Raw genomic sequence first — 23427 nt, 5'->3', positions numbered from 1 at the left:
CCAGTTCACCCAAGGTGATTGTCATTTCACTGGACCTGCAAATTGAACAGCAATGACAGCAGCTTCAACCTGCTGAATGGGATTGGCATATTAGTCGTGAATCGGGAGCACTCAATTGATACTTAAAGGTTGAAGTTTTAAGTAAACATTCAGGCATTATTTTTAGTTAAAACACTGCATGTGAAAGAATGTTATAGATTGCTCCAGATGTTCTATCACAAAAAGAATTTAAAATCCTAACTTCATAATGGATTATCTCATTTTAATTATACAGAAGAACCATATTATAAATTATTTCTTTTGTAACAAAACATCATATTTAAAGTCAAGACTACTAGTATTTTAATAAACCATTTCAAAATTGTTATTTATTGTTTTTCACAGCTGGAAGGAAATTGAATGTTTCCTTTAACCCACAGCCTAATGAAATCTGAACTACTGGTTGCTTCATTTGTTGATACAATGCAAATTAATTAATGTTTTCTCAAAGAATATAAAAAAGTTCCGTGACTTACATCTTTTAGTACTTGGCTCACACTGCAGTGACAAGGCCTGCAGGCTTTCTTCATCCATGTCAAGGTTAAGGTTTGCAAGGTACTGTTTTACTTTCCGAGCCATCTTTGCATCTTCGTAGAGTTCCTTTGCATTGAGAAACAAGCTGCGACGTACCCGTTTCTCGTCCAGCATTGCAGCATTTGTATTGCCGTAGCTCAACAACCTGCTGCAGGGGAAAGAGAGATGCCGCTGGTTTCAGCATGGAAGGTCAATGACTGGGACATGCAAAAGTCAGATTGAGGTCAGTCTTGTTCAAGCTCAAAATAACACTGCCTCATTCCAGTAAGTCAGACAGACAAAAATGAAGGAAACGGAATGAAGAGTGAAAGGGAAATAAAAACCAGCAACTACTCTGCAGATAGCCCTATCCTGCTTCAACTTGGCAATCAAACTTTACAGCACTATAAGCATCTCTGCCCACTGGTTTAAAAGAAGCTACTACTCCGGCAGAACAGTTGGAGCAGGAGTTGAAGCTTATGCAGGGCTGATGTTAAATAGCAGTTATAATAAATCCTGACAATATTAAAAACAAAATTAACTCAATATTTCTCTACACCACTTTATGATCAGAAGGAAGGTACAATTTAAGCAGCCAATCTCTTCCACTCACAAAGAATGGAACTTTTCCCTCTACATAAGATCGATAAACAGATACTGGGACTGCAATCCATCAGCAGCTTAGCCCAAAAATCACTGAATGCTGAGACTTCAAAAATCACTCCCACCATCTGAGCTACCAGGATGCCAATAAATACAGATAAATATTTAGAATAAAACTTTTCCACTACAGTGGAAGTATTTAACAAATTATGTATAAATATGTGGTTATTTTCCCTGTAAAAGTAAATTAAGTTAAAAAAATAAAATCCAATTTTCCATTTATAAGTACCTAAAGTTTATTAAAATGTATCTCTATCAACTACTGTCAAGGGAGATACAAACCCAACATTAAGCTGAACCACTGATGAAACCAGAAGTCAAACTCAATCCCTAATGCTGTAGGAAAGGGGAAGTATATTGTAATTATAATACTTAATTGTCCACATAATTATGACTGTCAATTTTTTTAAATGTCTATCTTTAAAAAGACTTTTTAAACAGTTACTGTTTTTCAGGGCTAAAAATCTGACAATTTATCATATATATTGGCCCAGAAATTCGGGTCCCCACGGGTGAGTACGCGCTGGGTACTCACGCGTAGGCCCAACGGAAGTGCCAGTTTCGTGCATGCACAGCGCATGCGTGGGAAACCAGAACTTCCGTTCCCTTAACTGAAGGGGTTCAGAGGTCGAACACGTGCGCCGGAGAGGCAGCGCGTGCGCATGGAACTTTCGGGGTTTTTTTCAGGTTTTTCCGGGAGTCTAAGGGCTAAAAATTCAGTTTGGGGCGCCAAGCTCGCCTGGGCGCCGGAATTACCACTGCGCGCGGAGCCACTTGCGCCATCGGGATATTCAGTTTCTGCGCCCCAAATGGAAGCCGGCCGCTAAACGAGGCTTCCCGCGCCCCGCTTGGGGCGCTGAAACTGAATATCGGCGCGCAAAGTGCCGCAGCACCACCCGCTGCGGCACGGCACGCAGCGGTACTGCAGGCCTTCCTCCCACTGTTAAGGGGGAGGTGGCTGCAACAGCGCGATCCCCGCTCGCGAGTGCCGGCAAATGAGCCCGGCACCAAGGAGAAGTGCCGGGCTCTCGGGAAACAGCCGGCAATGCCGCGGGTGGGGGGGGGGGGGGTGTAGGAGGCCGGGGACGGAGGTGCGGGCAGGCGGCCGCTGAAAAGCGGCCGGCCGCACCTCCACCTTAACTCACTCCACTACCGCCACAGGTTGGCCCCTGTGTACCGGTCGCTATTTGCGGCCGGCGCGGAAGAGGCGGGCGCAACCTAATATGGCGTTCGGGGCGCTGCGCACACCAATGACGTCATCGGTGGCGGCGCAGCGCTACAGGCTAACACCGCCATTAGCACCCCGCTAAATATCGCGGTGTTTGTGGCCAGTGGCGCTAAAGCCTCTGAGTGGCCTCTTTGGGCGCAAACTGGTGGCGTAAGCAACTGAATTTCTAGGCCTAAGTCTCCAGCAGTTACACTTTTAAAAAGCAGGCGCAAGGCCTGCTTTTAACAAGGTAAGTGGTGAATTAATGAAAATTAAAACATTTTTTCCACAGGTTTATTATTTTTAAATACTTTAAAGAAAGGTAAGTTTATTTTTAGCCCCGTTAGAAACTGTAATTAATTTTTCAAAAATTTAAAATATTGTTTAAAATAGTTATTTTATGTAATTTATAGTGATTTTTAAAATGTGATTAAAAAAAAAATTATTTGAAGTTTTAGTTATGTTTTGGGGGCTTATAGTATTTATACTTTTGACAGCTCTTCCTGTCAAATTTATGAATGGGCATTCCCTGCTACCATTGGTTCTCCATGGCCCACGTGATCCCAGGGGATACATCGAACTAACTGCGCCCCTGGGTTACGCAAGCACTGCGCGCCGGCAGTTGGAGGAGGCCCAGGATCGGAATCTAATTTTTTTGAAAACGGTGCACATGCTAGCTTGCTGCATGCAAGTCCTTGCTGATACACATGTATGTACTTTACCACGATCTTTTTTTTAAAGAGAGTTCCAAGAGGAACTAGTAAAATGAGTGCAAGGACGCTATGGGAGGGCTTTTGTTATTCAAGTTACTACAGCTGTTCTTTGGTCAGTACTTTCAATTTTTCACCATCATGGGTTTACAAACTTGAACTGATTTAATACTTTTGATTTTGGAAAATCAAAACAGTGCATATGCAAAATATGGGACTGTACACAATTTTGTCAGTTATAGTAACAAATAGGAGCTATTTGATGCATTCATTTAGCTCCTGTTCAATAGTATAAAATATAAGACACTTCTGAATTGTCGTCTACAGACTGCTAATGTAAGACCTGCATTGCACTGCAGAAGAAAGAGACATTTCAAAAAAATTTGTGAAACACTGTACACCTGGATGAAACACCAAAAACATACAGCGCCAAAATAACTATGATTAAATAACTGTAACATAATTACACTTCTTTTTTTGCTGATTATGCAATTCTTAGCACTTAGGTATCAGGCAGGTTACTTCAATGGAAAGCAAGGTGTTTGTGTCCTCAGAGCACCAATGCTGCTGTGTTTTCTGGATTGAAACAATCTGAATTGTGCTTATTCTTTTAAGAACAAAAAGCAATTTTATCCACATCCAGCCTTTCTGAGGAGGTATTTAATTCTGTACAATGAATAATTTTCATTGGCTCAATTTACATCACTATGGATTCCATTATTCTGTGAACAGATAGCACTAACCTTGTTCTGAACATAAAAGCAGGATTGATATTAACTGAAGCCATACAGCCAACATTACGGATTTCTTTAGCAATCATCCGTAGCTTTTCAAAATTCACCAAACCTTCCACTTTGGAGTCATTCCCTAAGGGAAGAAAAAATAAAATGATTCCTGACGAGGACAGCTAAACAGATTTCAATTTTACACATTAAAATGTCTATTTAACATCCAGAGAACCCCATGCGAAGGACTGAGACCCCATCAAGGTTGAAAAGGTAAATCAGGAAGTAGGGAATGGATGACAGCAAGCTTGAGTTTTAAATGTCTGAAAATTGTAGGAGGAAGGAAAGACTGAGTGAAATAAGGAATTCCAAAGTTTTATAACAGTGAAGGAATGAGTCAGAGTATGAGGCTGCATGATGAGTATTGCTTTCAATAATAGGGATGTTGGTAGGAGGACGGCACCGACCGTAAATCAGGATAGAGCTATTAATGGTTAGCAGCTATGCTAACGTAGACGTTGCAAATTAATTAGTGAAAATGGAAGGTTAAAGGGAAATCACACCGTAATTATAAATACATGGCATTCTGAAAGATTAGACTGTGTAGTTAGACCTATGATTCTCCTGTGTTTTACTTTCTTAAACTCAATTTCTTTCCCAGGATTTTACATCATCCAAATGCCTGCAAACACTATAAAAATGTAAAGTTAAAAAATTGTTTTGATAGTGGATTTGGTAGCAGCATGGACCAGCATAGAGTCATTTCAGCTAAGGAACCTTGGTCTGAGCTCAGCCGAGACTGACGGGATGAAAGCTTTCTTCAACTTTATAACATTCTTATGTAAAATGAGCTTTAGCAACCTCAACTCAACAAAGCTCAGTCTGAAGGGACATAAGGATGTTTGGTGAGAATGCTGGAAAAAATGTATGAAGTGCAGTCGAAAGTTCTCTTCAAAGATTTGAGTTAACCAAAAAATAGAGGAAGCTTTACTGTGCAGTTGAATGTGGTGCATCTAATGTGGGATTAATTGATGCTGAGACGATACACAAAGCAGGAAAGAAGCCATTTCCCAGCACTAACATCCCTTGCCTTGCTGAATGCAAAGATTAACCAATTCTACTTTCAAGTCATGATTTTCATGTGTTTTGCACCCAGCTCAGAATGGTAGAAGTGAATGTCACTGAGGACAGAAAGCTTTGTTGGGCTCACTTCCATTTCTACTATTCATGCATTTCAAAAGCAGGGCATCATAAATAAACATAAGAAACTAATGGGTTTGTAACCTCCAGAGCTCAGTTCTATCATCACCTCTCAACTAGGCGGCCCAGGGATGTTGACCTAGTTTTTTAAAAACCTAGGCCCAATGGCGTGCAGTTTCCAGTACCATCAGCATTTCTCAGCTTGACAAATAAAAGTCACCTTAACAGTCATTGATCTTTCAGTCTATATTTTGGTATTCTTTGAAAGTTAACTGTTATAAAGGATAAAGAACAATACAGAAATCTTTTGGGGGGTTTGTGAGTCTGCTGCTGCAACTCTGCTAGGAGACCAGCAGAATCTACCAGAAAACAAAGACCACGATGGTGGCTGGAAGCACCAGTGCCTGTCCATCCTGGGGGGAGGGGTTACCCAAGCACCCGACTGCAGCCATATGCTGTGTTAGGAGGCTGATCACTTACTTAAAAAAATAAGAATTTGTGGCATTTTCTTCTGTGGAGTGCAGAGTGTCCAGGCCTTGTTAGGGGCAAAACCTTCCTTCACACTTACCAGGCAATTGACTGCAATGGGACAAAGCCAGGGGCAGGGATTCCTACACCGGCAGTACCTACACCTTTGGCTCAGTTGGGATCCGGTGCATCTGTGGAGAGTTGTACGCCCAGTGAGGTGAGGAGTACTGGCTTCCACATCGGTGGATGTGGGCCCCATCAGTAGTGGCCTGGAACCCCTTCACCCAATAGAAGAAAGATCCTCAAATTCTTCTTATTTTCAGTCCCCATATCACAGACTGTTATTGATAAATTCCAAGTCATATCGTGACTACATAATTTCCTCATACTTGAAGAGTGATGGGCTTGCACAAGCTCAATGACAAGAGTAAAACTTTGTTTTCAATATTTCCCTTGTTTAGCATGCCGATGTATACAAGATACAATATACACAAGTATACCTTTATTGGGAAACAAATAAATTGACCTGTGGTGACATAGCTTCATCTAGTGGAGAATAGGATATAACTAGAAATGATCATAACACAGTAATTTAATTGAGTGGTTCAGATAAATTCATAAAGCTCGAGTTATTTATATTAGTCACCTAAGGCCCGAGATGAAATTGGAATTACTGCTGAACACGCAATAGCGTGGCATAAATAGGGGTCAGTGCAACAGTCATGGCGGTCCTCGCCTCACTGCAGCTACCGGGAGTCCTGAGGCCTGGGATTCCCGGCCAACCACAGTCAAACCTACACACCAGCTTAAATCATGAGGCTTCCAGACCTCATTATCATAGTTAAAGTGCCAAACCGCCTCCTGGCAGTGGGTTGACTGCCCGTGACCCCTCAGTTAAACTCAGAAGTGGGCGGGTCGGAGGCGGGTTGGGGTCAGGATTTAGACTTTTAACACTTTAACTTCCCCCTCGCCCCAAGTTTTTTCAGGTTAAAATTCCCCACAAAGTAATTAAATGGTAATGCAAGATGTGCTACCGTAACAAGATAATTGACAAATCATGAGCATGGTGTGAAAAAAGTACTGATATTTAAAGTAGAGAAAACTGCAAAAATGAAACCACAGTCACAATTTTTTTTTTAAATAGAGCTACCTTCATGCAGGAATGTCAGATATTTCTTGATCATAGGGAAGAGAGGAATAATGGGAGACTGCAGGTTCTGGTTATTGAGAACATTGCAGTATTCAGCCATATTTCTGGAAGGGTCCAAGAAATCCTGAAGATCCTGAAATAACTTCTCATATTTGCGTGGAAGTTTTTCCCATGTATTCCGCAGTCGTGCCACCGGTGCAAGTTGTAGACCACTAGGTTTTGAGAGAAGACAAAACAAAATTACAATATGTATTACTTACAACAAAATCTAAACAGGTCTTTTAAGAAGTAAACCGCCAACTTAACTTAAAATTTAGCCACCTTTAAAAAAAAATTTTAAACCGCAGTGTTTCAATCTCTAAAACACTAGACAGAAATGATGTGTATCCCCTTTTTTATATGAACCATTGAATGTTTGCCATTATGGGTTGAAATGAAGATTGTGGGTAGGTTTCAATTCACAATATCAGTAGCCAAAACCATTCAGCAAGGGTGCAGCACACATTTAGCAACATAACCGGTGAACACGTCCTGCAGAAACATTTCTCATTTGTAAACACAGCATCTTTATAAGACAATAAGATCCACAGCACAACTTAGACCATTAGAATTTCATATTTTCCACGATCGATTCAAATAAACTTTACATTTTTCTGAGTTTAAAGCAGAAATATATTCTCTGTTTGTATTATTCAGCTCTAGCTTTAATATTGCTAACAATGAACAGAAAAAATGTAACAATCGCTACACCCCACTTTCCATTTCCACCTCGAATTCATTGCGAAAGTCAGTAATGCTGGTTAATGAGGAGTCCTTGGCTCACTGTCATTTTCAGCAAGCACTGGGGATTGCCAGTGTAGGGGGTGGCGTGCGCCCAGTCAGCTTCACCTCGGACTGCCTTGGAGCGGTTCGAATCGCTCCCACACCCCTGGGTTCCAGACACCGGACTTAGGTACAGGCGGCGATACAGAAAATCGAGTAGACAAGTGGTTTGGTGCAAGAAAACCAACATTTTATTAAAAGCAGAATAAAACAATCTTATGAAAATTACTGGTATGAAATACAGGCATAAACAATTACACTTATATGGGAATGGGGAACACACGGCACATCGAGGGAAAACAACTACATTAACAATCCCCTTATCCTTACCCCACCCCCTATACCTAACTAGATTAAGCTATGAGGGGCCAGGAATTCATGCTCACCAATCCAAAACCTGTTGCTTTAAATGGGTTGATTTTGAGGTCTGCTCTTGCTGTCCTTTGGGGTATCCCGTCACCACGTGGTCTCAGGGCGCGGCGCTGAAGTTGTTGATGCGTAGCACCCTCCTTTTTCCTCAGCTACCGTCGTCGTCGAGTCGCGATGGGTCTTCTTCTTCCCTGGGCGGCCGTCAGCGGTAACGTTGCGGTTGGGGGTCGGTCAGCGGTTTTTACCGTCTAGATGATTTCACTACCCATGCTTAAAATACCAGCTTATTCATAAAACTGGGCTCTTACACTGGGTTTTTTACTGTCCATACACACAATACCAACTTATTCACCAAACGCCAGCTTATAACTGGGCGTTTGTCCCCCAATGCGTCTTTCCGCTGCCCTTCTCTGCCTTTACCGGTTCACCTTCTTCTTCGTCTCGTCTCGTCTGCCCGTTTGTGGCCAGTGTGTTCTGTGCGATTTCGAATCGGATTTTGTTCTCCCACGTTTGGCCCCGGTGTAATGGGCGTCCTTGGTTGTTGAGCAGCGCGGGGAGCGAGAAGAGAGCCCGCCATGAGGCCAGGGTACGAGAACGAGCGGCAGCAGGCCAAAAGCCAAACGATAAGAGGGCAGAGCAAGAGAGCGATCACCACTGATGGGCCTACAATTATACCCGTTCTTCAACTCCTTATCTGCGCGCCAAATCAGGTCAGTCCTTTTGTCTAACTTTTGGCGGGCTTGTTTAAATGATTACAGCCATTTATTTTAACGACTACTGGAGCAGTTGTCTCCAGGTCTAATGGCCCCGATGTCCTGGTTGTTTGTCATGGATGAAGCTTAATTGTCCCCATCCTGACTTGATGGCTACTGTGAGCTGTTACTGATTAAATATGCAGAAACCTAATGGCCTCGATTCTAGGCCCATTCTAGCTTGATCTATTTCAAGGCGAATGAATGCATATTCTGTGTATACTTTAGCTGTCTGGCTCCAGAGTGTCCTTTTCACAGATTCCTGCATTTTAAGTTTCGTTTCGGGGCCTGCCTGTCTGCAGGGCCTTGCTTTCAAAAATCCTGTCGGTTTTGGTCACGAGGTTACAGAAGCCATTTTGGGGACCCTGTTTTTAATAACTTGTCCAAACAGGGTCCCTTGATCCATAATTTTGGGGGAATGTGGGAATTTTGAGAACCCTACACAGGAGACTTCCTTTGCTGGTCTAACCCACTTATCCTTTGCCCCTACAATATTCTAGCACTGGGACTACAATTTACAAACTTTTTTCTTGCAACTGAAACTAGTTACATAATCTAAATATTTCAATCATAATAAAAGATATATTCCAAGCAAATATTTTAACTTATGTCAGAGATTTACTATTTATATAACTCATTAAAATTTTGTACACTAAACATCCTTAAGTAGGGTTGCAATCTTTGCACAACATGCACTTGAACAACTTTTAGTGTTAACAATAAATCTTGTTTTTTTTAATGTTTTTCAGCTTTTGTTACTTTTCAATACAATTTTGAAACTTATAAAAAGGCGTAACATTTCACATTTGAAAATGCTCTATTTAACACTAATTCCCTTTTCTTACAATAGTAAAAGCAAAGGATACATTTGTGTCCCTCCATTTAGAAGCTCATCATTGCCATTATTCCATTTCCAATAGAAAGAAACACATTTGCCGAATCAAGCTTTACTACAGCTTTGTAAGTGAAGAATTACAACTCCTTCAGATTACTCTAGTAAGTCATCATTTGAAGGAAAATATGATGCTCATCAAGTCAAGCTTCACATTAGAGTCATTTGGAAAGGATAGTGATGCATTTAAATTTTTGTCAACAGAGTAATTTCAAACCAATATAGGACTGCTATTAAAGTCTACAGTACCGCAACGTCTTTCCATCTTCTGTGATATTTCCACTAACATATGATTCGGTTTTTTTAATACAACACACAGAATAACGATAGATTTCGGTTGCAACTTCTACATAATACAATTTTGATGAAAATTCATTTTTATGCAAGTGCTCCCAGCACTGTGTTGTGGTTCAAGGATCCCAGCGTGGCAAAGTGAACTACAAAAGAAGGTATTTTAAATTTACAGCTCTCTCTGCAGGCTTCTCCTACATATGTGTAGAGGTAGATGTTGATGCTGCTGCCTGACCTGCTGAGTATTTCCAACATTTTCTGTTTTTACTTCAGATTTCCAGCACCCGCAGTGCTTTGCTTTTGTGTTGTGGTAGCATGTAGTAGATGTTTAATTTCAGCCTGAGTCATATATCAAGCATGGCTCAGTTTCCATTTGCTACCTCTCTCGCCATCATTTTTACATTCTCCCTAATCCCCTTCTGCTCTTGTTTCCATCCTTATAGTTGTATTAGTTGGTTCTTTACTGGGCCAACTGCACCATTCCACTGTCCTTTCATAATCTGCTGCCCATTAAATTCAATAAAGCCTTGCAAGGTTTACAAATTATCACACAAAGTACCTGGTGAAATTGAAAATAAACATTCATACATGCCAGTAAAACACGAAAAAGGGCTTTAGAGAAAAATGTTAGTGCTCTGAATACGGTACAAAGAGGCCTTGTGCTCCAGCTCAACACCCACCTCATTAAGTGCTACTTTGAGACTGTTACAGTTTTCAGTTCAAGCCAATGAAGCCTTCGCTCAGTTTTATACCCTGGGATGTTTTTCTATATTAAAGCTGCTATATAAATGCAAGTTGTTGTGCTGTTGCTGTTGAACTTGTCTCCAAAGTACCTATTGCCAGACACCTCACCATATTTCAACCATCTTAAGCTTCTCTGTTGACAGATATTGCAATGCCACATGGCTGAATACTTAAGCCTAGAAATTGCAGGTGTTAGCGCTGGCCGTTAAGGCCTGTTTTGTTGAAAAAATTGGCGGCCACCCCACTTCTGGCGGATCCCACGGCGGATGCCATTTTCAGCAGGTCAGCAGCACTGCCGTTGCCTGTGCTCAGGCAAGTATTTTAATTAGCGGAACTGTGACGTCAATTGCCGTGCAACACTGAATTGACGCACGCTATTCATTTTGGAGCTTGCCACTCTTCTTACAGCCCTCTCCAAAGCACGCCAGTGTGTGAAGACGTTGACAGCGAGTAGAGGCGGGAGAAAGCGGCTGTGTGCTACAATCCACACAGTAAACAGCTGCTGCTGGATAACTGTTAACTATGCAGCGCTATTGGAGTGAAAATTGCTTCCAATGAGATGCATCAAATCTCCCCCCATGTCAGTCAAACAGTATCGGAGATAAATACTTTTAAAATAAACTCCACTGTACTACAATTGTAATAATATCAAGAAAAATCAAAGCTGCATTTCCTTAAATTTTAAACATTGGGTTTTTCTAGTGTAGGAACTGATAAAATGAGATGCAAAGTTTGGAAGTCTGCTTTTAAAAAGCTTGACAGCATATTCTCACCAAGAGTTTCTCAAAAGTCTGCTGTTGTTAAAAATTTAATTGAACTCTCTTCTGCACTATTTACACCAGTAAACTCCTGACCAAGAGTTCATGTTCCCCATTTTAAAATTTATTTCCATTGATGCCTCATGCAACGATTTAAGGACATCTGTATCACAGTCTTTATGTGGTGTTTCCAGTCACGGTCACTCCAGATCTGAGCCTGTGCTATAAGACCCACTCACCAGGGAGTGAATCACCTATGTGGTATGCAGGCTAGTGCATTGTCACTGCTAGCTGCAAGCTGGTGCATCACCATCCCTCTCCAGCACCATCAGCAGACTCGATAGCAAAACCCAGGAGCAGTCAAAACCCCGCACCGATCCTTCAGACGCGATCTTCAGCCTCCTGCTGAGGTTAGCGCCGGAAAGAGCACGTTGCACAACAGCTTCTCCACTCTGCTCATGTCAATTAGCAGGCAGCACCAAAATACCTGTCTGCGTTCTTTCAGCGGGCGGCCATTAGCTTTGGCCTGCGCGGTTACCGGCACGTTTTCGGCCTACTCGAATTTCTAGGCCTTAGTTACCAGCTCTAAACTCAAAGGTAGTTGGGGTAGGGGTACATTTTCGCTGAACTTAATGATAGAGTTGGATTGTGTACTAAAATCGAACATTTATGCTACTTGCATTCTATTTACAGCAAAAGGTGATTAGAAACTTGTACCATTATCAGAGTTTAGTCCTTCCTACAAAGATGTGCGGGTTAGGTTGATTGGCTATGATAAATTGACCCTTAGTGTTAGGGGGACTAAATACGTGGGGTTACGGAGATAGGGTGGGATATGTGTTGGTGTAGGGGTTACGGGGATCGGGTGGGATATGTGTCGGTGCAGGCTCGATGGGCCGAAATGGCCTCTATCTGCACTGTGGGGTATCTGTGATTCTGTTCTGTGAATACAAGAATTAAACGTGATTTAAAAAAAACATTTTTTAGAAGTAAAAGTTTCTCTTACTGGTATATATATTTTTTACCTGATAATTGCAAACATGGAGTTAAAGTTCTTGCAGCGCAGTGCCATCTTGATAAAGTGTTTAATTATCTTCATCCTTTTCAGTTGGTTTGGTTCTCGAAGAATCTCTGTTGCAACCCAAAATGTTTCCTGATTGATAATGTTCTCAAATTTCTTCAGATTGACACATTCAGTTTCTGACTTAAGTTTGAACAAGTCATCCATGTACTCGGTGGGTTCAATGTTACAAAATAGTTCAAAGTTTCTCATGGAGAGCTGGGTGGCAACTTCAATAGTGCTTAGTTGTAGCAGCATGATATGACTCTTCCGGAGCAATTCCTGAGCATCTTTATCTGAGCAGAGTATCCCTGTCTCCATGTTGTTCTTCAGGTAGTACCTTAGGGAGGCAAAAATAATCAACATTACATTAACTGAAAGGAAAACAATACAGCAACAACACTTTGATCAGACTTATTCCAGGTGTGTAAATCGTTTCTCTTTTCAATTTATTTTATACCAGCGAGCAATTAACTGTCATCCTCCCCGTCCCAACTTTTTTTGCATTGCATTCAGATCAATCGTCGAGCAGAAACAGAACTTCCCATGATGCTCTAACATTCTCACAACTTTTTAGAAATCTCTCACATCACCCACTATGCTATCCTCAAACTGGATTTGCAGCCATACATTTTCTTATGCAACATCGGCAGCAACAGCTTGCCTGATGTCTGCAACCTTCTTCTTGATGATTTGCCAAACTGAGTTTGAATTCCATGAGGGGCAGGCCCTGAAAAAAACATCAAGCAGTAAATGAACTCAGGTGCCTCTATGCACCTCCCAGTGGCCAGCCCCTGAAAAGAGGACTGGGAACATTGGGTTGGGAGCAATCGGAGGGGGAAAAGAACACTTTACAAAATGAGACAAAAAATAATTCACCCAAAGTAGTGACCGATTTGATTCAGAGGTTGACATGCTGCTATGCTTGTATGCATTACACCTATAGATAATGCTCTAAATATATCTTCAAACTTGGTGTTTCCCCATCCAAATCCAACGTAAATAAAAGTTTATTTTAATTGGTTTCCTTGCAGGAACATTGATTCTGGCATTTTAGTCATCCTTACCTGCCACTAAGTTGGATTCGGTCAGCGAGCTTTGATAGTTGATCCGGAAGTCGTTTTTGCTTGATAACACCTTCAGGAGTAACGGAGACTTCACATAGCGAGTATGATTCAGGAGCAGCAGTCATTGCAAATTCTCGAAGTGCCTGAATTACCACTTCCTTTGCAGTGGTATCTCTGCTGATCATTATGTAGCGACTTTGTTGGTCTGCCTTGAAAACTCTTAAAACTTGATCTGGTAGCTCTGTTCGAAAAACAAAATAAACTAAATATGTGAGAAGCATAAAGAAAGACCGCTTTATTAAGATTATTATACAAACATGTGTAATCAACGGGCAGGAAAAGACCAGCTGGTTTATCAAGCCTGCCCCACACTATATTATACAACAATATTATTTTCTTTTTGTTCATTAGTACGCAGTTACAAACAGGACAAAGACTACATCAGTTTGTCAGTTAATGGCACAGTGAGGTCATGGGGCTGAATATTCCATTTGAACTCTAGTCAGATGCTGATAACCTTCAATAACGAATCCATCATTTAGGTGCTACTTCTATATCTGACTATATTGCTGCAAATAAAACTATGTTGTTATAGACGATTTTTTGTTAGCAACAGAACAATTTATTTTTGTAAACCCATTCTTTACATAAAATTATTTTCTTAAAGATCCAATTTCCAATACATCATGGCCCGGATTTTCCATTAAGACTATCAGCGTTCACCGCTATGATGGAGTAAATCGGACAGCAAGTTCTGGCATCCACACATGCGCAATTAAACGCAGAAATCCAGAAGCTGCTGTCCGATTTGCTCCACTCCTCCACAAGCTTCACTACACCAGTACCTCACAGATAGATTCGGCATTAAAATACATGAAGGGCATGAAGTTTCCGTATGTGCCCACCAGTTACCCACTAAACATGCCAGAAAGAGTCAGGGCCTGTGCATTCAGGTGCAAGTAAAATTTTAACAGCATGATAAATCTTAGTTACTGCTGAACAACCTCTCTGGCACTGAAAACGTACTTTTACAAGTGTAGAGTCTCATTCCATCAGATTTTAGAATTAAAAAAAAAAACTTTTTCCTTCTGTCTCTTTTATCTTTCTCTCTCAATCCCATCTCTCTTTCCCTCACTTTGTTTCACTTATAAGAACATAAGAAATAGGAGCAGGAGTAGGCCAATTGGCCCCTCGAGCATGCTCCGCCATTCAATAAGATCATGGCTGATCTGATCCTAACCGCCAATCCACTATGACAGGACTATCTCCTGAATCTAACAGAATTAGACACACGAAACAGGAGCAGGATCAGGCTACACGGCCCCTGGGCCCACTCCGCTACCCACAGGGCCATGACCTATCCGAACCTAGACTCATGTCCAAATTCCTGCCCGCTCCCCGTAACCCTTAATTCCCTTTTCTTCTAGGAAACTGTCTATTTCTGTTTTAAATTTATGTAATGATGTAGCTTCGACAGCTTTTTGGGGCAGCATATTCCATGGACCTACCACCCTCTGAGTGAAGTAGTTCCTCCTCATCTCAGTTTTGAAAGAGCAGCCCCTTATTCTAAGACTATGCCCCCTAGTTCTAGTTTCATCCATCATCTGGAACATCCACCCTGCATCCACCCGATCCAACCCCTTCATAATCTTATATGTTTCAATAAGATCGTCTCTCATTCTTCTGAACTCCAATGAGTAGAGTCCCAATCTACTCAACCTCTCCTCATATGTCCATCCCCTCATCCCCGGGGTTAATCGAGTGAACCTTCTTTGTACTGACTCGAGAGCAAGTATGTCCTTTCTTAAGTATGGACACCAAAACTGTATGCAGTATTCCAGGTGTGGTCTCACCAATACCTTGTACAACTGAAGCAATACCTCCCTATTTTTATATTCTATCCCCCTAGCAATGAAAGCCAACATTCCATTGGCCTTCTTAATCACTTGCTGCACCTGCATACTAACCTTTTGAGTTTCGTGCACCAGGACCCCCAGATCCCTTTGTACTTCAGTACTTTCCAGTTTCTTGCCATTAAGATAATAACTTGCTCTACGATTTTTCCTGCCAAAGTGCATAACCTCACACTTTCCAGTATTGTGTTCCATCTGCCAAATCTCTGCCCACTTACTTAGCCTGTCTATGTCCCCTTGCAGGTTTTTTATGTCCTCCTCACTCACTACTTTCCCTCCCATCTTAGTATCATCTGCAAACTTTGATGTGTTACACTCGGTCCCCTCCTCCAAATCGTTAATGTACTTTCTGTACATGATTTTATATTGAATCTTCTAATTTATACTTCCTGGTTTAGTCTGCGTGTCTCGGTGAGGATTCTTCAATCTGATTGGATGAAGAGACACACTGTTGCTTGCTTTACTCACACGCACTACAGATCCCCGCTAAAAGGCACCATATTGAAAAGGATCTCGAGTAACCGTAAGTTGCCACTCAAAAGCCCATGAAAAGTCTGTGGGCAGCTGTAAGTGTAATGAACGGCAAGCACCGTTCCTTCACTGTTGACCTCAAAATCTGGGCTGTTAAAGTAACCTTTGTTGGTCATCTAAAATTTGGTACTAGACTTTAAAAAAAAAGCCATATTGTCTATGCTACCTTCCTGCAGTTTTAGCATCATGTACATTCTGGTCTGCATTTAGTAAAACTCATTTTTAATTACTCTGGAGAAATCATCTAATTTTAAGGAGGTAATAGCAATTTTCTCACTAAATTTAAATTTGATATACACTCGTGAAGATGAAGGATAACAAAGCAGAAAAAGTTTGTAAAATAACAAGCAGCAGAGATGAAGTCACATTCAACAACATGTATTTATATAGCACCTTGAACATAGTAAAACGTCCCAAGGCGCTTCTCAGGAGTGTTAAAAATCCAAAACTTGACTTCGAGCCAGATAAGGAGATGTTAGGGCAGATAAGGTTAAAGAGGTAGGTTTTAAGGAGCGTCTTCAAGGAGGAAAGAGAGGTAGAGAGGCAGCGAGGTTTAAGGAGGGAATTACAGAACTTAGGGCCTTGACAGCTGAAGGCACGGCCACCAATAGTTGAGCGATTAAAATCAGGGATGCTCAAGGTGCCAGAATTTGAGGAGCGCAGATATCTCGGGGGCTTGCGGGGCTGGAGGAGGTTACAGACATAGGGAGGGGCGAGGCCATGGAGGGATTTGAAAACAAGGATAAGAATTTTAAAATCGAGTTGTTGCTTAACCGGGAGCCAATGTACGTCAGCGAGCACAGGGGTGATGGGTGAACGGGGCTTGGTGCGAGTCAGGACATGGGCAGCAGAGTTTTGGATGACCTCAAGTTTACGGAGGGTAGAACGTGGGAGGCCGGCAAGGAGTGCGTTGGAATAGTCAAGTCTAGAGGTAACAAAGACATGGATGAGGGTTTCAGTAGCAGGTGAGCTGAGGTGGGGCACAGTTAGGTGACGTTCCGAAGGTGGAAAAAGGTGGTCTTAGTGATGCTGCAGATATGTGGTCGGAAGCTCATGTGGGGTCATATATGACAACAAGGTTGTGAACTGGTTCTGCCTCAGACAGTTGTCGGGGAGAGGGATGGAGTCAGTGGCTAGGGAACAAAGTTTGTGGCAGGGACTGAATACAATGGCTTCGGTCTTCCCAATATTTAATTGGATGAAATTTTTGCTCATACTGTACTGAATGTCGGAGAAGCGGTCTGACAACTTAGAGACAGTGGAGGGGTGGAGAGAGGTGTTGTTGAGGTAGAGCTGGGTGTCGCCAGCGTACAAGTGGAAACTGACGTAGTGTTTTCGGATGATGTCATCAAGGGGCAGCATGTAAATGAGAAATAGGAGGGGGTCAAGGATAGATCATTGGGCGACACCAGAGGTAACGGTGCAGGAGCGGGAAGAGAAGCCATTGCAGGTGATTCTCTGGCTACGATTAAATAGATAAGGATGGAACCAGGCGAGTGGAGAGGCGTTGGAGCAGGATGGTGTGGTTAACCTTGTCAAAGGCTGCAGATGGGCAGTGAACGATGAGGAGGGGTAGTTTACCATTGTCACAGTCACATAGGATGTTAGTTGTGACGTTGATAAGAGCCACTCCGGTGTTGTGGCAGGGGTAGAAACCTGATTGGAGAGATTCAAACATGGAGTTCCGTGAAAGATGTGCATGGATTTGGGAGGCGACAACACATTCAAGGACTTTGGAGAGGAAAGGGAGGTTGGAGATGGGGCGTAGTTTGCAAGGACGGACGAGTCAAGGGTTGGTTTTCTGAGGGGAGGGGTGATGGCGGCAGATTTGAAGGAGAGGGGGACAGTACCTGAGGAGAGAGAACCGTTAACAATATCAGCTAACATGGGAGCCAGGAAAGGAAGTTGGGTGGTCAGCAGTTCAGTGGGAATAGGGTCGAGGGAGCATTAAGTGGGTCACATGGACAAGATGAGCTCGGAGAGGGCATGAAGGGAGATCGGAGAGAAACTGGAGAAAGATGTGAGTTCAGGGCTAGTGCAGGGGGGAACCTTAGAGAAAGTTTGGCCCAGTGGGCTAGTGGAAGAGAGGGAAGTGGCAGAGGCAGCTGATCAGATGGTCTCAATCTTAGTGACAAAGAAGTCCATGAGCTCCTCACACTTCTTGTTGGAGGTGAGTGCGGAGGAGACGGGGAGAGGGGTTTAAGAAGATGGTTTGTCGTGGAGAAAAGAAGCCGGGGTTATCTTTGAATTCCAGAATGATCCTGGAATAGTGAGCAGTTTTGGCAGATGAGAGCAGGACCCTTTAGTGCTTTATGTGGTCCGGCCAGATCTGGTGGTGAATGGTTTAAGAAGATGGTTTGTAGTGGAGAGAAGAAGCCAGGATTATCTTTAAATCCCAGAATGATCCTGGAATAGTGAGCAGTTTTGGCAGATGAGAGCAGGACCCTTTAGTGCTTTATGTGGTCCGGCCAGATCTGGCGGTGAATTGCTAACCCAATTGTTCGCCATATCTGTTCAAGTTTGCGTCCCTTGGACTTAAGGGAATGGAGATGCAGGCCATACCAGGGGGAATGGCCAGGATGAGAGAGAGTAATGGTTTTAATGGGGATTAGGGCATCAAAGGTGGTGCTGGGGGTATGGTTGATCAGATCGGTAGCTGCAGAAATGTCATGGTGAATGGAGGACCAAAGACTGGACAGTTGGGATTTTGAAATTGCAGTTGTAAGTGAATTGGGAGAGAGCTTATTCCAGGGGCTGACACAGAAGGAAGTAGGGTTGGGAGGGGAAAGGGGTATGTGGGTGGAGAGCGATACAAGGAAGTGATCAGAGATGGCCTTATCTGTGATTGACACAAATGTGATTGACATTTGCCCTAAGAACGAACGGGCTAATTCCATGATTCCGTACAGACTAATTCCATGATTCAGCACTCCTCACAGGGTGCACATCTTGGGAACTCATGCACTGTGCGCCCGTGATTTCCTGAAATGCACTCACTGTGAGCAATGTTCCCTGTTGGAAGTCTCAGATTATGCAATCATACTTATAATCTCAAGAGTTATTCTTTGAAAAGTATTATTCTTTGAAAAGTATTGAAATATAGTATTCTTGTTACTATCTCTGTATGTTTTTCATTTTTATTTTTGTCTGCGGGATGGGATAGTGAATAAAATATGGGCAGCTACTTACAGAGAATAAATTTAGTGCCGAACTAATATTGATCGACTTTACTGGCTGAAACTGGAGAACATTACCGTTCAATATACAATACTTCTCAACCAAAATTACAACCTCAATCACTGTAGGCCACGTGCAAAGCACAGCTTCTCTTCTACCAGCTTTCTTCAAAATGCATCTTAAAGCAACCATTTTACTAAGTTAGTATAAGATTTCCATTTACCACTGGGTCTTTCTTTTATCCTTTAAAAAATAATTGTTGAATTAATGCCTAATTCAGAGTAGCAGAGTGCTGTGCAGGAATGTCCATAGGAAACTGGATTGAGCCCACTCAATCCTTTTCACTTGAGACTAACAATGGAGCAAGCAAGACTAAATGTCAGTCATAGGTATAAAAAAACACATCAGCCCAGAAATTCGGCTCTCCACAGGTGAGTTCGCATGGGGTACTCACCCGTAAGCCGAATGGAAGTGCGCATGTGCGGGAAACCGGCACTTCCGATCCTCTGAACGAAGGGGTTCAGAGGTCGAACGCGCGCGCAGGGGAGGCTGCGCGTGCGCTTTGAACTTAGTTTTTTTTTGCAGGTTTTCACGCGAGGTTAAGCCTGTAGGATTTACACATTTAAAAAGCAGGCGTAAGGCCTGCTTTTTACAAGGTAAGTGGTCAATTAATTAAAATTAAAACATTTTTTCCACAGGTTTATTATTTTTAAATAATTTAAAGCAAGGTAAGTTTATTTTTAGCCCCTTTTTTTATAAAATTATATTTTTCAAAAATTTAAATTATTGTTTAAAATAGTTATTTAATGTAATTTGTAATTTATTGAAAAAGTGTGATTTAAAAAAAAATTATTTTAAGGTTTACTGCTATTTTGAGGCCCATAGTATTCATAAGTTTAGACAGGTCTTCCTGTCAATCTTATGAATGGGCTTTTCCCTCCTCCGATTGGCTGCCCATGGCTCACGTGATCCCAGGGGACGCATCGCACTAACTACGCCCCTGGGACATGCAAGTACAGCGCGCCGGGAGCTGGGCCAAGCCCCGGAGCGGAATTCCACGGGGCCCTACAGCTCAACTGCCGGCGCGCAAGGTAAGTGCAGGTCGGGGACTTGCACCTGTGGGAAGCCCCTGACCCGAATTTCTGGGCCATCACATTCCCTTGAAACCAGTATGTCAAGATGGCAGCAGTGATTATTTAGTAATAGCTAGGGGATGTTTTACAAGTAGTTTTTGAATTTTTCTTACTATACAATCAGCTGTAGTCAACTTTTAAAATGCAATGATGTTTTTTCTTGAGATGATATTACTGCTGTATCTCTAATTATACCTTACAGCTTTTAAATCATGTGTTCGAAAGGGAAATAACTCATGAGCACCACTGGCAGATTCAGTTAAAAAGAAAAACAGTGCATGCTGGAAACCTGAAAGAAAAGTAGAAAATGCAGGTCATCAGAAAGAGAAAGACAGCTCAACGTTCCAAGTCAGACCCTTCATTCGAATTCTCTTTCTTTCTCTGACACTAACTGACCAGATGTGTGCTTGTAACATTTTCTGTTTTTCTCATCAGAAGTCCTTTCATATCAGTAAACATTAACTAATATAGATGCAATATTGTTTGTGTTACTTTTTCATAGTCAAATTTACACTTCATATTCTCAGGGAGGGGTTGCCTAAACATATTGGGGTCAATTTTCCCGCAGGTGCGGGGAATTGTCGGGTTCCCCGAATGTCAGGGTCCCCACACGAATGTAAATGGGTCTGCCAGATTGATGCAATTTTCCCTCAATTGGCCAATTCATTTCCAGCGTGTGGGAACCCTTGCTAATTGACTATTTCCAGTCAGAAAGCCCCACAGTATGATGTCATCATTCGTGGTGCTTTTAAAATCTATAGCAAGCATTGCAACCTCTGCAGGCTTCCATACGAACCACACAGGATGGCAGAGGAGCCTGCAGCAGCAGCTGTGGCCAGTGCCAGACCCCGAGCTGGCAGCAAATTCAATGAGGCTTCACTGCAGGCATTATTGGATGGGGTGAGGGCCCACAGGGAGGTCCTCTTCCCTAGGTCAGGGAGGAAGAGGCCTCCCACTGAGACCTAGGCTGCATGGATGCAGGTGGCAGCAGATGTCAACTCGCTAGGAGTCACCAGAAGAACCTGGATACAGTGTCGGAAGCGATTCCATGACATTCACCGTACAGGAAAAGTAAGTATGAAGTTTCCATCACCCTCAAACTGATCCCCATTGCCTTTCCCCACCAGCACTCAGCTTTAGCACTCTCTTCCTCCACATCCCACTTCACAGTCACATCCATGCACCCTTACCCATTCCCCCTCTCTCTATGCTAACGTTCACATAACTATTCCACCATGCAGCCCTCACACTCCCTCTCACTCTGATGCTTTGAGCCCAACTGACAACACACAGGGAGGGCCCTTGGTCTTGCAGCCTCACACCATCTTTGTCTCCCTCTAAGTATCTATGCTATGCAATCTCTACACTCACTTCTTCATTCTCACTCAAACTCCACTTGTCTCCCTCATTGCAGGAAAAGAGAGCTCACAACAACAGAGAGCGAGCCAGGACTGGAGGAGGCCCACCCTCAATAGCCCACCTGACCCCCTGGGAGGACAGAGTCCTGGAAATTGTCGGGGCTGATGTGGCTGTGGAAGCTGGGGAAGGAGAGACAGGGGCAGGCCCGCAAGCTGGTGACAGAATAGTTTTCCATCTCTCTCATTGACATAGCATGAGTCGCTGTTATGATTCTGAAGCTACATCATTTGGACTTATGAACATCTGCAAAATCCAATGTGCATGTAACCTTGGCATCACATCTCTAACTCTTTCCTTTACTCCCCCACAGGACCATCCGAAGCCCCCGTCCCCACTGCGGAGGAGGAAGAGGCTGAGCAGCCAGACGCCTCAGAGGAAGCTCCGACCTCTGAGGGCGCAGCGTCAGCAGAATTCAGTGCACCCAGCACCAGCGCAGACACTCACACCTCGGTGGGACCTTCGTGAGATAGAGTAGTGTTGTCACCTGGTGTATCACAGCTCACAAGTGAGCATCAGCAGATGGTGGAGACAGGGACAGTAGTGGAGAGTCCTCGTCGGAGGGCGCAGGACTCTGCCAGCTCAGCTCTGCTGCATGTCAACCCTCTGCCTCTGGGTCCATCAGCAACAGAAGAGGTGATGGATCTCCATGCACAGATGCAGGAGTGTCTGGCAGGTTTTGTTTCCAGGGTCGCTGCGAGTGTGGAGCGAATGGAAGAGTCCATAGCGAACATGAGCAGAGCATTTGTGGAGTCATTGGCGCATGAACGCATCGCCACAGAAAGGATGGCAACCTCCGCGGAAAGGATGGCTACAGTAGAGGAGAGGATGGCTACGGCTATGGAGGAGCTAAGTCGCCAGAGTGTTGAAAACATGGTGAGTGCTCAGAATAGACTGCCATCTCTGGAGGAGCGATGGTCAGCTATTGAGCAGAGAAAGCAGACCTTCATGGCAGGCCCTCTGAGTAGGACTGCCATTGTAGAAACGGGTCCCTATGGCCCCCCTGATGTGCAGCAAGCTGCTCTCAAGCCACTTGCAGGCACTGAGGGGGACCTGACCCATGAGAGGGAGGTTGGTGGCAGACCTCAAGGAAGTGGGGGCTCCTCTCCAAGCGCTCACACTTCCATGCCACTGCAGAGCCCTCGGTCAGAGCCCCGCCGGAGTCCACACCCAACGGAGATAGACGTCTCAACTCCTGCACAGCCACAGGAGCAGCAGGCTGCTGGTGAACCCTCACAGGCTCGCCACCCCAGAGGATGCCCGCCAAAGGTGTCGAGACAGGAGCAGCAGGAAAGTGAGCAAGGGGCCTCCACATCTGCTGAAGCCACAGGGAATCCACTACGTAGGAGCACGCGTAAGAGAAAAATAAAGCACCACTAATCACAAGGGTAGTCACTTGGGTGAAATGTTATGTTTATTTTAAAAATGCCATCAGTTGGTTATTGTAAATAAAATTTCAGATGGCAACTTCTGCAGTTGTGGGTTGTGTCATTTCGCGATTGGGGCTGGAGGTCCTCTAATGCCAAGAGGGGAAGGAAAAAAAGGCCTCCCATGCTTCTGGTAGGTGCCTCAGTTGAGGAAGCGCTGAGTGAGGGTGGCGAGAGGGGCTTCCCAGGAGCTCACACTGGAGAAGTGTGTGAGGCTCCAACCTTCCACTGCTGTGCCTAAGCCTTGAACAAGTTGCCCCAAGCCTGAAACAACAAGGTCCTGCAACCTACAAATGCTGTCTGATTAAATCTCTTCTTTCCTGATTGACCTGCAGCTGAAAGTAAGCAAGCCGACATTGTTCACGCCAGGTTTCATCAGCGGGGTTCCCACCAGGCGTGT

General features: G+C 43.5%; 1 protein-coding gene across 1 annotated transcript in view; it reads right to left on the bottom strand.

Moving 5' to 3' along the window:
- Positions 1-447: 447 nt before the first annotated feature.
- Positions 448-23427, bottom strand: part of LOC147091212 (rap guanine nucleotide exchange factor 2-like) — an 80812-nt gene continuing 57832 nt past the window's right edge. The window contains exons 9-13 of the mRNA XM_085976482.1: positions 13431-13671; positions 12329-12703; positions 6676-6887; positions 3876-3999; positions 448-721 (exon numbers count right to left, since the gene is read on the bottom strand). Of these exons, the coding sequence (XP_085832608.1) occupies positions 448-721; positions 3876-3999; positions 6676-6887; positions 12329-12703; positions 13431-13671 (1226 nt within the window). The remainder of the gene's footprint in view (positions 722-3875; positions 4000-6675; positions 6888-12328; positions 12704-13430; positions 13672-23427) is intronic.

This window comes from Somniosus microcephalus, unplaced genomic scaffold, assembly GCF_052327205.1.
Source record: "Somniosus microcephalus isolate GS21.2 unplaced genomic scaffold, FLI_Smic_1.0 unresolved_chr3, whole genome shotgun sequence".
Lineage (NCBI taxonomy): Eukaryota > Metazoa > Chordata > Chondrichthyes > Squaliformes > Somniosidae > Somniosus > Somniosus microcephalus.
This window is presented reverse-complemented; position numbering and strand designations above follow the sequence as displayed.